Genomic DNA, 16,428 nt, shown 5'->3' with positions numbered 1-16,428 from the left:
CTAATAAGTTATCTTTAGTTCAGTAAGTTATCCAGTAGGAAGAGCACCATTTTGTGGGATGACCAGCGACTGGCTTCACAGGGCTTTATAGCAGAACATTTTCAACACTATGTCACAAACACTGGGGTCACATCAGCAGAATGAGTAACCTGACTCCGCCAGATGGATTTGCTCCGCATATCCATCTGGAAACCTTCCGTTGAAGTAGTTTTGGTAAGGGGCGAAAATACTGGTTAGCTGATTGGCCTATGTTGGTGATAGACGGGCCAAATCAACCAATCAGATCAACGAAGCATATGACGTATCTTTTCCTCTGAGAAAAGCCTCCAGAGCAGTGTTTTGCTCTTCTTTCAGTGAAGAAATACTCTGTAATTCCGATAAAACTTGCTCGATAGCCACGCTGATGCTAGTTTCATCCGCTGAAGCCGACATGTTCTTTAGACTGAACTGTCGCGCTTCTCGTTGCGTCACACCTCAACCCGCCTCAAAGCCAACGCTGATTGGACGTTCGTTTGGTGAACTGCTCCCAAATTTTCTTTAACGGAAAGTATCCAGACTGATCTGCGAGTGAAACCTTGAAAGCTCGCGAGATCAGGATGGTCTCACGAGGCTACAGAATGAGGGGCTCAACTCAAAAACATAAGTAGTTATATTAGAATTGTTTAAATGCTACTTTTTCCATTATGGATATAGAATATTTTCTAGTGATTGTCTAGCTATCTATAGGTATTTTTCTAGGTTTGCTTTAGCAGTGATTGTACAATGTACACAGTAATATTCTCTGTGGACGGGAAATTTTCTGCACAGGTAAGGTAGTGATATTCTGACATGCATGCAATGCACAAAAATCTGTTTATAGTATGGCCCTTTGAGAGGGGAATACTGATGATTTGTCTTACACACGCACACACACGCACACGCACGCACACGCACACACACACACACACACACACACACACACACACACACACACACACACACACACACACACACACACACACACACACACACACACACACACACACACACACACACACACACACACACACACACACACACACACACACACACGCACACACACTGCTGAAGGCTCAACCAAGGTTAGTGATGTTGGAACGACCACCAGGGGGAGCTACAATGCGGTGGCCGGAGCGCCTAGGAATGTTGTCATCGGTTTGAGCCCCTAAAAATGTAAAAATATTAAAGAAAATATACACTTACTTTAATGTGATATATAAATTAATATATTTCCCAAAAGATTTGTGAATATTATTTTCATTATTAGAAAAGGTAATTTCCTCTAATCTAACCTTATCTTACCTGATAGGCTGAAGTTTGACTGATGCAAGTTTCTGATTGGTGGAGGCTGGTGTGTAGTGGGTGAGGTCTTGGCAGAGGGTGATGGGGTTATGTATTTTGGTGTTGCTGGGACATCATATACTGGACCATCATACATCCCACGAGAAACTCCCTGGTTGGTCATCATCTGCCAAACACCAGTTAAAAGACATGTTTGTCACCGTGAGACGTGAACCTATAAAATTTGATAATACACTATTGTTTTCCACTATTTTTGTCCCTGGATTATTTACTACTAATTACTTGATTATGTAATCATTTAACAAATAGATACAAAGCAACTATTGAACCTTTATGCTACTACACTATTCTTCAAAAGTTTGGGATCAGTACGATGTTTTTTGAAAGAAATTAGTAGTTTTATTTAGCAAGAATGCAGTAAATTTATCAGAAGTGACAGTAAAACATTTATAACACCAAAAAAAACAAATTTCAAATGCTGAACTTTCTATTCAATGAATTTTGAAAAAAAATTGTATCATGGTTACAAAAAATATTAAGCAACTGTATTCAAAAATAAGAAATGTTTCTTGAGCAGCAAATTAGAATGATTTCTGAAGGATCATGTGACACTGAAGACTGGAGTAATAATTCTGAAAATTCAGCTTTGCCATAGCAGGAATAAATTACATTTTAAAATATATTAGAACAGAAAACAGTTATTTTATTAACAGTAAATTGTAAAAAGAATTTCACACAATCACTTTTTTTTTAAATGCAGACCTTTTGAGCATAAAAAAAATCCTATTGAACCCAAATATATATAACATCACTTGAAAATAGTTTAATATAACATATCTAACTAAGACTGAGGGAAGCTCAGTGAATAAATCATGTCAAATATTCACAATTTAAACTAGCTTGAAATGCCTAATCTAGAGTCATACCTTGTTGCGGTACTGAATGCGCTGGTAGGCAATATCAGGGAAAGGCTTGCGGGAGATAAAGCGTCCAGTCCCCTGCTGAACCTGAAGCTTCCCTTCCTCAAACACAATCCTGCCCTGACTGACCACATACACCGGACCACCATGACACTCCATCCCCTCAAAAATATTATAATCAAGAGCCTAGAAAGAAAAAGAACAGTGATGTTCTAGAAGAAAATCCGTTCTATATTCCACACATTTTCCAGTGTTTATCAAGCATGAACAAAATGATCATTCATATTTTGAAATCATTTAAGGTTTAGTTAAAATACAGAAGATTCCCTGTGATTTCTTGCACCAACCACACATAAAGAAGAGAGAAACATCTCTGATGCACGTTAAAATATGTCATTAGCAACTAATGTTCAGTTCGGTTCCGTACACACTGCGTAAAATTTTTGTAAATGCGGTTGTCACTACCTGCATTTTTTAGGAGGTCATTCGGTTGTAGAATGCGGTTGTCAATCCTGTAAATTACTGAACTGTGTGTGTGTGTGTGTGTGTACTGAACATAATTGAGTACTAAAAGGTGAATTGACAACCAAATTTAGTTGCAGTGTGTACGTGGCCTTCATGTAGGCCTACTACTTTTATAAAAAAGAGTGTAATAATTCCGTCCAATTCAAATGTATACAGTGTTAAATGTAGGTATAACTAAATATCAGCAATCCAGAGATTCATTCAATATTACAGTATCTTGCAGAGCTTTCCAATCCTCACCGACTGCTGCGCTTTAGCTGTGATGGTCTTGATCTTGGCGGGGTCCCAGATAACAATGTCAGCATCTGAACCCACTGCTATCCGCCCCTTCCGGGGGTACAGGTTGAAGATTTTGGCTGCATTAGTGCTTGTAACTGCAACAAACTGGTTTTCATCCATCTTCCCCATGGCCTGCAGGGAACAAAATTTAGTGGTGACTGATGAATTCATCCCGTACAGATAAATGGTTCACAGATTTCACAGATGCGCTTACCACAGATTTGTCCCAAACAAAACCCATTCTCTCTTCCACTCCATTTGTCCCCTCAGGTATAAGGGTAAAGTTGTCCTTCCCTATGGCCTTTTGAGAGGTGCTGTAAGCACAATGTCCACTGCCCACAACCTGCAGATCCCCACTGAAGAAAGAAGATTAAAAGGCACATAACAACAGGGGATGCAACTACAAACCGAACACAAGCTGTCCTCTAGAGATAGCTTTGATGTTCTTTGTTACCTTATTTTTATTTAGAGGTTGCATAATGTGTCATGGAAAGTACAACTGTACACCAAGTTTGGGGTCAGTAAGTCCGAATACTGTAGGTCTTGATGACCAATTGACTTATCGGTAAGCCCCGCCCCCCTTAGTTACTGTTGCGAACTCGAACAAACAAATGGAGTTGCTAACTGTCATTTAATGACAGCTGTCAGTGTGAAAACCTTGTCCCAAGATGTTTTTGATAAATTTTGGACACAGAAGGACCACCTCTTGTCGAGGTGCTTTCATGTGGGACTTAAATATGCCATGGAGGGATATATAAAAGATTTTAAAATAAACATGGTGGGTAACAAGATTGATTTGGAAGCGAGGGTTTACAGATCACAATGCAAGTGGGATAAGCCTCATTTTACGGTCCTGGTTCCCTAAGGATTCAACCCCAATCCCAATGAAGATGAAATCCTTAAAAAAAAATGAATCATGTGCTTGATCCATGTGCTTTTTTCCTGCTTATACGTTTGTGGGTCATATCAATCTGCCGCATGGGAGGAAAAAATCGGTATTGGGTCATTTGAAGCATGTGATGTAAATGCGGCCTAAGATGTTTTATGCTCACCAAGGCTGCATTTATTTGAGCAAAAATACAGTAAACCATAATATTGTGAAATATTATTACAATTTAAAATAAATGTTTTCCATCTTAATATATTTTAAATGTAATTTATTCCTGTAACAGCAAAGCTGATTTTTTTCAGCATCATTACGCCAATAATAATAAATAATATGTATTATGCCTGTAATAAAAATGGATGTTGCTGCAATCTGGGAAGCCACTGGGGCTCTTTGCGTACATCATAAATGACTTGCCATAAACGAAACGCAATAAACGCAAGACACTTCTGAGAGGTCATAATACAAAATCATTCTGTTGACAGACTCAGGCATTTCAGAATGTAGTAGTACAGCTTTTTATTGCCATGTCCATTTCAGAATGATCCAAACGACATTTGAGATGCCAATGAAATTGGTCCGCTGGTTAGTCCAGTTATTCAATCACATTCACTGTAAGGGTAAAGTCACGTGAGGTTTTTGTTGCACATCGACGAATTTATTCAGTATTTGTTTCCATCATAGTTTATACACGTCGTCTTATCGAATAAAAAGGATTCAATTGAGCACATAGGTTTTTAGACACATTTTTTAAAAGTATGTGCATCTTGTTGTTTCCATAAGGTTTTTTTTTATGCGATATCCCAAAATGCACATAAAAATAGACGGACGGAAACATAGCTAGTGTCACATGATCCTTCAGGAATAATTTTAATAAGATTTGGTGCTCTAGAAACATTTCTTATTATCATCAATGTTTAAAACAGTTGTGCTGCTTAATATTTTTGTGGAAAATGACACATTTTTCTTTAAGATTCTTTGATGAATACAAAATAGAAATCTTTTGTAACATTATAAAGGTATTTCACTTTTGAGTAATTTAATGCATCCTTGCTGAATAGAAGTATTAATTTCTTTTAAAAATGAAAAGAAGTCAGTAGACCAAATTCATTGACAGCTTCATAGATATTACACTCCAAAGACCTGAGGGATCAAATATCAACTCTTTGCCATTTTAATAGATCAAGTCCTCAAATATATTATATCCTTTGACTTACCAGCTTAGCTACTATCATGGAGACTGAGCATTAAGTTAAAAATACATTTACACAAAATGGACACTAGATTTTTTAATTGAGCAATCAGCATCAGGTGAATTACATTTCTGTGAAGCTAAAAGGGTTGCTCTATGTGGACTAACCATAAAACTAGGCCCAACTGCATTTGTTAAATATTTGCAATCCAACTAGTATAGTATAAGTAACTAGTATAAGCTAGAATATGCAATAGAATTAGGCTTCTACTTGTAATTTATACATCCATTATGCGTAAGAATATATGTGGCCAAAAAATGCACACAATGAAATTATGAGAAAAGTATCTAGACGGAGGCAATATGCTTTGAAATTCACAAAATGCAACACCACACATCTACACAAAGGATGTCTTCACAGCATACATATAATGTTGAATACTTTAAAATAATCTTTGATCTTTTTCTAGAACATTCTCTCATCCTTTGGACTCTAGTCTATCAATGCTAAAAATAAATGTCCTCTCTCCAGCTGTGTTTTCTGCCTCTTTGTGGCAGTGTGTGTGTGTGTGTGTGTGTGTATCTGTGTGCCTATGAGGGTGTGTGCGGATGTCAAAGTATGTGTGGCTGTGGATGTCAACATAATGACATCTCTCCCATAGTCTAGCAGCCTGAAAAGTCTACAAGGTGTAAGTGTGTGTGTGTGTGTGTGTGTGTGTGTGTGTGTGTGTGTGTGTGTGTGTGTGTGTGTGTGTGTGTGTGTGTGTGTGTGTGTGTGTGTGTGTGTGTGTGTGTGTGTGAGAGAGTGAGAGTGTGGTTGGGAGGGAGGAGGAGGGTGCTCTGTAACCATGGCAACAGGAGATGAAAGCCTGATCTATTTTTAGAAATGGGGCCAGGAAAAGGTGTGCCTGCGGTTTGGGCGTAGCACAGAGCCAAAAGTAACTGGGAGTAGATAAAAAATTGATAGATGGTGCCAGGTACAGCACTTGCCCAAAGAATCCAGTGCATCTACACTAATGATGCAAATGTCACAGATGTCTAAAAATGTACAAATAACTCAACATTTCTTACCAGGACAGCAGAGAGTTAAGGTGGTCAGGTGTAGTCTGGTCAGGGCTGAGGGGAGGAGAGGTCACATAGGCTGCCGCTTTTGCCCAGTTTTTGCTCCAATAGTGTGATCCGTCAGTTGCCAAGCTGGCTGTGATTGGCTCACCAAAAACAACAGAGCCTAAAGCAAGTGCAATGAAGAGAATACGTCCAAACATTTTAGGACTGACATATTCAAATTAGTTTAAAATAGCCAGTTGTGCTAGACATCAGAATAAGTAACTTTCTAATATATATATATATAATGTTTTCAACATTGATAAAATTAAGAAATGTTTCTTGAGCAGCAAATCAGCATATTAGAATCATTTCTGAAGGATCATGTGACACTGAAGACTGGCGTAATGATGCTGAAAATGCAGTTGTGCCATCACAGGAAAAAATTACATTTTAAAATATATTAAAATAGAAGACAGTTGTTTTTAATTGTAATACATCAAATTAAATTAAATCAAATAAATGCAACCTTGGGCGAGAGCAATAAGAGGCTTCATTCAAAAATATAAAAAAAGAACTCAGCATGCAACAATATTTCACAATATGCTGTCACCTTTCTTCCGTGCATTGGCCACAGTCTCAGCTGCACTCTTACTCATCACTTTGGTGATGTAGACAGGGCAGTTCACTCGGTTGCCAAGGGTGATGGCGCGGAAAACAGCCTCCGCCTCCAGCTGTGAAACAGAGAACCAATTAAATCAGGACACTTCACTCCGCTGAAACTGACTGGATAAACGGATAGTAAGTTAAACTTCTAATTAGCTCATCAATTTGTTTATTGATCCCACCTCCTCTGGACGGCTCAGTGGGTGGCCCTCTGGACCAGTGATGCCCATTCCCAAGATTTTGCTTTGTTCCTTGAATACAAATGTTGTCAACATGAAAAAACAGTAAAGGGCACCAAATTGTGTCGGCATGTGTGCATGACGGCTCTTTCATTAGTAAACAGATACCTGTGCTATCAGGTCTCCATTCTCTGCGTGCACCAGCACCACTGCCCCCAGCTCCTTAAGGAATGAGAAGGATTCATACAACTAGAGGAGAGAAAGAGAGATCCTATTCATTATTTTACTGTATTAGACTACAGAACGTTCTATGGTTGGAGGCATAGATGGCAACATAAACTAACCTGGGAGTCAGACATTTGGAAAAACCCTTTGTAAGCCATGTACACTTGGAAAGAGTTGATTCCTGCCAGAAGAGAACATTAACATTTATATTTCCAAAGACATACACTTCTGCTCAAAAGTTTAGGGTCGGTGAGATTTTGAAAGAAGTCTCTCATGCTCACCAAGGCTGCATTTAAGCATTTATTGGAATTGTTTGCAAAGTACATTGAAACTGAGGAATCTGGTCTCGTTGGACACTTTTAAAATAGTTTTAAATGATTTGGAGAATGAAACATCGGGCTGTAGATGTTTTAGCTAGTTATGTATTTGATATTGAAATTTTATTGTTGCTTGCCTTGTGTGTGTATATGTGTATGTATTGTTGGACGTTATTTGTTACACTCAAACGTGCTGTGTCTGTCAGTTTTGGCCAGGACGCTCTTGTAAAAGAGATTCTTAATCTCAATGTGCTTCTTTCCTGGTAAAATAAAGGTTATAATTTAATTTATTTAATCAAAAATACAGTAAAACTGTTATGATGCGGCTGAAGCAGAGGCAAAAAGCAGGATCCAAGTGCAGCAGGGGGTTTTAATTAAATAATCTAGAAACTAACAAATACAGACAAGATAACCAGATTCTGGACAGCCAACATACAACACTACAACATTAAGAACTCACAAAGACTGAACAAGACACAGGGCTTAAATACATACTGGACTAACAACGAGACAAGGGACACCTGTGAACATTTAAACAATCAACCAATGACACAACAGACAGGGGAACACAAGGCAAGATCACATGACTAGAACAGGGGATCACATGACAGACAAGAACCAGGAACAAGAAACAAGAAACAAAACCCAAACCGTGACATAGCCCCCCCTCTATGGGCGGCTCCCGACGCCCAAAAAACATAAATTCAGGAGGGTGGTGAGTGGAGGCGGTCTTGGGGGAGGGACGGAGGGCCAGGCTCGCACTGGGACCAGGAACCAGGACACAGGAATGGCGAGCCTGGGCCACGGAGCATGGGTGGACCTGGCTCGTGAGCGACCAGGGCGGAGCAGGATGCGCAGGCGGCGGCCACGGTGGTGAAGACCCCTCGGGCGGCCACGGCGGAGAAGACCCCTCGGGCGGCCACGGCGGAGAAGACCTTTCGGGCGGCCACGGCGGTGAAGACCCTTCGGGCGGCCACGGCGGTGAAGACCCTTCGGGCGGCCACGGCGGTGAAGACCCTTCGGGCGGCCACGGCGGTGAAGACCCCTCGGGCGGCCACGGCGGTGAAGACCCCTCGGGCGGCCACGGCGGTGAAGACCCCTCGGGCGGCCACGGCGGTGAAGACCCCTCGGGCGGCCACGGCGGTGAAGACCCCTCGGGCGGCCACGGCGGAGAAGACCCCTCGGGCGGCCACGGCGGAGAAGACCCCTCGGGCGGCCACGGCGGAGAAGACCCCTCGGGCGGCCACGGCGGTGAAGACCCCTCGGGCGGCCACGGCGGTGAAGACCCCTCGGGCGGCCATGTGGGTGAAGACCCCTCGGGCGGCCATGGCGGTGAAGACCCCTCGGGCGGCCATGGCGGTGCGGCCTTCATAGTCCCATCCAGGGTCCTACTGCCCCCCCCCAAAATTTTCTTAGGGGCAGCCATGGGGTCATCAGCAGGAACAGACACCGGCTCAGGATCAGCGGGCTCTGGCGCAGGATCAGCGGGCTCTGGCGCAGGATCGGACGGGACCAGCACATCATGGGACTCGGAATTGGGCTCATGGGCCATCATTGATGTGTGTATAGCCCACGCACACAGAATCGCCACAGACATCACAATCAGCGCTGTATCTTGAGTGGACTCACGTGCGGTGTGCTCAGGCTCTGGCGGGCAGGCGACGGGCTCGGGCTCTGGCGGGCAGGCGACGGGCTCGGGCTCTGGCGGGCAGGCGACGGGCTCGGGCTCTGGCGGGCAGGCGACGGGCTCGGGCTCTGGCTGGACGTGGCTGACGTGAAGCTCTGGCTGGACGTGGCTGACGTGAAGCTCTGGCTGGACGTGGCTGACGTGAAGCTCTGGCTGGACGTGGCTGACGTGAAGCTCTGGCTGGACGTGGCTGACGTGAACTCTGGCTGGACGGTCTCTGGCTGGACGGTCTCTGGCTGGAGGGGCATGGGAGCGATGGTTCTCTTGGTAGGCACGAGCTGACATCAGCGGGGGGTCAGCCACGCTGGAAACAAGTCCTGGATGGCCATAGACCGATCCGATGGCTGGGTTGATGGTAGGCGCGACGTGGGGAAACTCAGGCTCTGCAAGTGCCGAACTGCCCAAGGAAAGGGCCAGATCAACAAACCCTTTCAGGGTCCAGCCAGTATGATCCTCCGGCATCACTTGAGCGATGTGCCAATCCAGCCCGCTACAAAACAGGTCCACGAGCTGAGCGTCATTTAGCGCTCCCAGATGACAACACGCCAAAAAGTCCCTCACATACCTCTCCAAGGGCTGGGCATCTTGAGACAGAGATGATAGGAATCTCCCTAAGGCCTGGTTGCTAACAACTGCTGGATCCATTGGCGGTGAGTTCTTCTGTTATGATGCGGCTGAAGCAGAGGCAAAAAGCAGGATCCAAGTGCAGCAGGGGGTTTTAATTAAATAATCTAGAAACTAACAAATACAGACAAGATAACCAGATTCTGGACAGCCAACATACAACACTACAACATTAAGAACTCACAAAGACTGAACAAGACACAGGGCTTAAATACATACTGGACTAACAACGAGACAAGGGACACCTGTGAACATTTAAACAATCAACCAATGACACAACAGACAGGGGAACACAAGGCAAGATCACATGACTAGAACAGGGGATCACATGACAGACAAGAACCAGGAACAAGAAACAAGAAACAAAACCCAAACCGTGACAAAAACAGTAATATTGTGAAATATTATAACAATTTAAAATAACAGTTTCCTATTTTAATGTTTTTGCGAGGACAAAGCTGAATTTTCAGCACCATTACTCCAGTCTTCAGTGTCACATGATCCTTCAGAAATCATTCGTATGTGCTGATTCGCTGCTCAAGAAACATTTCATATTATTTGAAAACAGTTGTACGGTTTAATATTTTTGTGCAAACCATGATTCATTTTTTTTTCAGGATTCTCTGATGAGAAGTTTAAAAAGCAGAATTTTTCTCAAATAGAATCCTTTGTAACATTATAAATGTATTTATTACTGTCACTTTTTTAATTTGATGTGTCTTTTCTAAATAAAGGTATTAATTTCTTTTTTTTTTAAATCGTACTGACCCCAAACTTTTGAACGATAGTGAATTAACAATCATTAGCATTTGGCGAATTTGGCAAAGTGCCTCTGAAACATCAGTATGATCAAGTTATAGAACTTAAAAACACAAAATACTTTCAGCTTTGCAAATGTGATACGCTTAGATATTAGATCTTTGAATACGGTTTCACCTTTGTCCTGTACCAGCTGTTCCAGCTCCTCCTTCACACCTTCATGCCAATGTGGGATATCCACATGAAGTGAATAATCACAGCAGGACTTCTTATCAGCCGCTTCCTGCCACTTCTCAAAGGCCTCCAGTAGACTGTCGCCGGGCTGTGGAGTCACATGGTCAACTGAAACAGAAGATGATGGCTTCTGCTCAAAATGTTTTTTCTATATCCTATTATTATTATAAAGGATTTGAGTGATTTTTGAAAATTCTATTGAATATTTCTAAAGATTCCTTTCTATTGAAAATGCTATTAAATTGCAGCTTTAGTCTGTGATTACTCTATTAAACTCTGTATGTTCCTCTAAGACACAAAGGTATTTTCACTCATTGTGAATCCCAACAGCTAATAGTTCTAATTCATTGTTTAAAGAAAATTAGCTATTGTAACAGCAACAAACTTTTGGCTCATACTCCTGGATGAAACAAAATCTGATTGGACGTGCAGGACAGATATTTGGGACACTGCAGTGCTTTGCTCTCGCAGGGTCCTAGTCCAGCCAATTTGTACTCATTGCTAGGGAAGTTGCTCCAAATTAGAACATTTGGAACTGCATCCTAAGTATTCAACATACTTGTTCCTTTTGCCAAATGATACAGTTTTCATTGTTTAACAATTCATCCAGACTTACTGATCATGGTGGTGCCACCTGCCAGAGCTGCTTTGGTGCCCTGATAGAAGTCATCCACAGGTGGAGAGCCCAGGTAAGGCTTATGCAGGCAGGTGTTCACATCAATACCTCCAGGGATCACCAAACACCCATTAGCCTCGATCACCTTCACACCCCCCGGCACAATCAGGTTCTCCCCAACCTGTCTGAAGGAGAGTTTGAGGGTTTGATAAAGAGCAGAGAGGGCCAGAGAGTCATGGGACCAAGTACATTGCATATTATATAGGTATATCATTTAAAATTATTACACAGCTCTTTGAAAAGCTTGATTCTGATTGATCAGTCGCGACATTCTGAGGTCAGTTATTCCACGACAATGACCGTCATTAGTAGCAATGCTGTATTGTGGCTAGTCACTTTGGCTTTCATGTCTCTCGTATCACACCATGGATGTGCTTTCTCTTGTTTCATTGGAATGCAACTGGTGCCATCTTGTGCCTCATCTATTGACTGCATTTACTATCAAATGAACCCGGAGGATTTCAGTATTAAAAGTATGCCTAAGTAGCCTGGGAAAACCCAGACAACTTCCGGCAAATTTAGATTTGCTCTGAAAGTTAGTCTGGCAAAGAGCTCATTCAAACCCATTTCCAATCCGCCGAAATGGCGGCACCAATCAGAAACGTTGGGGCGGGCTTTACACGATGACGACAGCGCTGGGATTTTGAAGCAGATTTTGTAGCCTACATTACAAAGATGGATGCCGCCGTCGAACATTACTCGTTCGAATCAGCTATCGCGTCTTAAGCGATTTGAACGTTTCCTTTTTGTTAAAAACCGAGCAAAGAACAACACTCGGAGATTCTCCGCCGCTCTGCATGTCATCTCCTTCATCGCTCTGATTGGGTTTAGGTCTATCCGCGACGTCCGTTGGTGACGCCCCTCTGGAAATGATTTGTCTATGACGCTTTGCCAGACCATAACTCAGTTACAACTGAGAATGGTCTGGTTTTAACCTGGCTAATGCCTAAGGTAATATTGTTGGAAGTGTTCGTTTTTTTTGCTAAAATTATTGTTTTGTACATTATTAGAAGATAATAAACAGGTAAGATTTTAAAATGGTTTCTTCTCAAATCAATATTTCATGTCCCCTTCATTATTAATGTGGTGAAAAGCCATGTAAGAAGTGATAGAAACTGGATAGGAACTGTTCTTCTATGCAGAAGCTTTGCATTTAATGAACTAATAAAATGTTTAATCTCAAATTAATATTTCGTTTCCAATTATTTACTTATGTGGCAAGCAGCCATGTAATAAACCCCTTCAGGGTGATACAAGAAAATAGATGTACATTATCCCTTACATGAAGGTTCTAAAAAGAGTGGCATACTTCATATGAAGCCATAGGACATGGCTGTCAAATTTAATGTTAGCTTATTAAATATGTTAATATCTAGTTCAGTCATGAAGCTCTAGATGGCAGAGGCTGAGTCCTTTACATGAAATCTGCAAGCATTCACATCATTAACACATGGCACAAGCTGATTGCTCTGCTGATCCTGCAGCCAATGAGATTGCTTGCTCAACATTTATATAGTAAGGTTGATTGTTTACTGTAAGCTAGTCCTGCAGCGCACTATCAGAGTTCCTGTGAAATCCTCCACCTCCCCAGCTCCACCTGCCTAGATCTGCCACAGGATTTATGTATGTCTATTTATGCAGCAACAGCAGTGTGTCTGTGTATCTACAGTATTAGCTAGGTATGCCCGATATATCGACCACCAAATCGGTATTGTCCGATGTTCATTTTTATTGTTATCGTTATCAGCACGATAAGAAAATTTGGCCGATATATTAAAGCAGTTAAATTATGATTTATTTCCCTCAGCTGAGACACTTCAGATTCACCATGATGGTTTTAATTTGCTTAAAATATGATTAGAATCACTTCAAAAAAGGAAAATAAATGTGCAGCACACGTCTGTCAGTCTACATAAAATGATACTGAGAACATTATAATTGTGTGCTTAACATGGCTTTTAATGGTAAGACTTTTGTTTCGGTCTATCTATGCTAAGATGCTCTAAGGCATAATTGATGACTGATTGATGAGGTTTAATTCATAATTCATATTAATGGTATACAACTGCCATTGAAAATTTGCATTATGCTTTGGAAAAACGAGTGTGCATGGTGTCTTACTTAATAAGTCCATCTTCAACATAAATGTCAGCATATAGGGACTGATCATCATTAACCACTCTTCCACCTTTAACCAGCAGCCGCTCGCTCTGAAGAAGAGAGGAAGAGAGAGAAAGAGATAGCAAGAGAGTGAGTGATTCCAACACCATGTTTAAACCTTATATGTTTACCTGCTATATTTGCAATTCAGTGAAGTGCTCTTACAACCACTGATAAAAGAGCCTTCTGCACAGTTTCAGCCTCACACTCTGTGAATGGGTGGGGTTCTACGAACAGAGAAGAGCAAATGTGGTAATGTGGAAAGATGTTAGGTTGCCAAGGTAACCTCACATCATCCAGTTGTCAGGAAGGCACAGCTTTCCATAGCTGATTTAGGCTTCATGTTCAGAGAAAACTGGTATTAATCTAACCTAAATATATGCACTGTTCCTATATGTAAACCAGGCACAGATCGCAAAGATTGCGTTAGTCAAGGATTAGGATCGCTGTAATCCATTACTCATCATCATAACTATAGACAAAAATACAGCACAGATCCCTCTTGTTCTTTGTCGTGATGTGTGCAATGGCATTTAAAAAAAGTGTCCCCTCTATTCCAGATTTCTGCTCTTGGCGACAGACCCTGTTGCGTCTCGTCCGCTGCTATTGCACTCGCCATGATTTATCCAATGAAATGCGCTCAACACTGTATTCACTATTTATTCCTGCATCTAGCCTACTGTAAACGCAATCGCAGCGTTCCTCGCTTCGTGCACGGCAGCGATGTGGACACATTGTAGCAGTAATGGTCACCTTCCCGTCGGCTGATTTCAGTGCTCTATAAGCGGCCTCTGCTTTGTTGGCTCGCTAAGAATTTAATCCCTTCTCGTTTCCCCCATGCGCAGGATTCGCCGGGTGACAGCAGGCAGGGTCGCCTCGCAGCCGGTGTCTTACCGTCAAATGCGGGATGTTCTTCTTTCCCTGGTAGCCCGTTCCAGACATCTCTCCTTTATTATTTGAGGAGATCAACAATAAGTAGTCACCCGCTTCTTTGTGCCACCAACCCACTTAACCCAGCGCTCCGCACAAGCGAGCGCCTCTCCTGAGGGGTGTGTGTGTGTGTGTGTGTGTGTGTGTGTGTGTATCTGTTCGCCTGTTCGAAGACGTGTTTTCTATTGGAGTATATGTTGGAGCGCCCCCCTCACATGAAACAAAGAGAGAGAGAGAGAGAGAGAACTGGGCATTGTGGACAAGGATCGTTAAATAATACCGGTCCAGTGTTTCAGGTCGACGGTCTACCAATAATTTTATCAAATTTGTTTTTGATGTAGGCTATAGTAGCCTAGACTACACAAAGGATTAACAGGTTAACGCATAAATTGTCAAATAGCATACATTTTGAATGTCTAAATTCTAATTAATTATTTTTTAAATAACGTTCTTAACAAACCAACGTTCCTAGAATGTTAGGGATACTACAAATTTAAGTTCAAAGAACGTTGCAGAAACATTATGCTAACCTTAAAATAATGTTTCACTAGCATTAATAAAGCCTAATAGCCTACATTATTGCGTTTTTAGAACATTTCAAATAACCTTTTCTGCAATAAATAAATGAACCAATAATAATAGACTGATATAAGGTCGCATGATAAGCTAACTTACAATAAATTAAATGTAAAACAAAAAAAAAATCAAAATACACGTGACAATAAACATCAAAATGCGACTTATCACAAAACCAAGAAACTTCTCAATACAAAAATAAAAATAAATTGTCCGATAAATTAAAATAAAACTTTTTATTTATAATATAAATGTGACAATATAACAATATCATTTATTTTCTCCATAGCCTACTTTATAAACTAATTCACATTTGTTATATTGCTCTAAAACTTCAAGTTGGCTATAGCCTAGCCCTAGGCCTATTTTAATTTTTTTTCATTCAGTAAAATTACAGTATAGGCCTATTTAAAATGTTATAGACTTTTGTTTTTTAAACATTATTATGGTAAGATAACTTAATGTTAACCAACTATAGCCTAAGGTTTTTAGCCTCGCATTTTATTTAAAATTAACATTTGCAGTGTTTTCATATGCTTAACATTAAGAGATGCTGTCAATCTTTTACGAGCAAATTTGAATCTGCCTATGGTTTATGGTTCAAAATACTCCGCAAAATGATTGGTGCATTGTCACGCATACAATTTCTGCCCACCTTCCCGTTGTTTTGCTCATCATTATGACATTCCTTTCCAGCCTGATCCGTGATTTCGGCACCCGGACGCCCGTCGTCCCTCTCGCCCCGGGAACCGAGGATAGACCCCCCGCTGATCTCATAGGCTTCAAAATCCCCATCCACGATGCGTTCCCTGCTACTGCTCCGCGAGCTCCTGTTCCCCTTCCTCCCGACGGCGTACTGGTCGAAATCGATAGTCTTGCTATCATACGCGCCCTCGACGGAGCTGAACATCCCGTGAGACTTGCGATGCTTGTTGTGTCCAGTCGAGGGTTTAGCCAGGTACACAGGGAGCTCATCCTCCCGGTTCCACTGTCGCCTACAGTCCGACATCACTCGCGGAAGGGAGATGATGCTCTGATACGTTGATGAAGCGAGACGCCAGAGCAGAAAACCAGGTCAGCCTTTAGTTTGCCGGGGGATGCGGAGCGGAGGTCGCAGCTTGCAGACTGATAATGCGAATGATGCTGCGATGCACTTTCCAGACAGACAGGCAGTGCTATAATGACACGCTTTATTATGAGCTAGTCCGGACAATATTGGATCCTCGAAA

General features: G+C 41.8%; 1 protein-coding gene across 2 annotated transcripts; it reads right to left on the bottom strand.

Moving 5' to 3' along the window:
• Positions 1 to 1,027: 1,027 nt before the first annotated feature.
• On the bottom strand, positions 1,028 to 16,428 carry crmp1 (collapsin response mediator protein 1). 2 transcript variants are annotated; one of them, XM_056236188.1, is made up of 14 exons: positions 15,855 to 16,428; positions 13,655 to 13,743; positions 11,474 to 11,658; positions 10,801 to 10,965; positions 7,356 to 7,417; positions 7,180 to 7,260; positions 7,015 to 7,083; positions 6,780 to 6,900; positions 6,194 to 6,350; positions 3,259 to 3,400; positions 3,006 to 3,176; positions 2,247 to 2,426; positions 1,321 to 1,486; positions 1,028 to 1,183 (listed from the first exon to the last, which is right to left on the bottom strand). In XM_056236188.1, exons 1-14 carry the CDS (start codon positions 16,206 to 16,208, stop codon positions 1,092 to 1,094), a joined length of 2,034 nt encoding a protein of 677 aa, XP_056092163.1. In that variant the 5' UTR covers positions 16,209 to 16,428; the 3' UTR covers positions 1,028 to 1,091. The 2 variants fall into 2 exon arrangements, with proteins under 2 accessions (XP_056092163.1, XP_056092164.1); XM_056236189.1 differs by lacking the exon at positions 15,855 to 16,428 and adding an exon at positions 14,588 to 14,769.

The sequence above is a fragment of the Rhinichthys klamathensis genome, unplaced genomic scaffold, assembly GCF_029890125.1.
Source record: "Rhinichthys klamathensis goyatoka isolate OS25496 unplaced genomic scaffold, OSU_Roscu_1.1 h1tg000440l_1, whole genome shotgun sequence".
NCBI classification, from domain to species: Eukaryota; Metazoa; Chordata; class Actinopteri; order Cypriniformes; family Leuciscidae; genus Rhinichthys; species Rhinichthys klamathensis.
This window is presented reverse-complemented; position numbering and strand designations above follow the sequence as displayed.

Bases quoted from the DNA above. Each gene is read 5' to 3' on its own strand.
- crmp1 (XM_056236188.1), bottom strand. From the start codon at position 16,208: ATGTCGGACTGTAGGCGACAGTGGAACCGGGAGGATGAGCTCCCTGTG. The intron at 6,351-6,779 runs GTGACAGCATAT...CACTTGCTTTAG, and splicing joins GGCCAATGCACGGAAGAAAG to GCTCTGTTGTTTTTGGTGAG. The intron at 3,401-6,193 runs GTAAGAAATGTT...TTCTTTCTTCAG, and splicing joins CTTAACTCTCTGCTGTCCTG to TGGGGATCTGCAGGTTGTGG.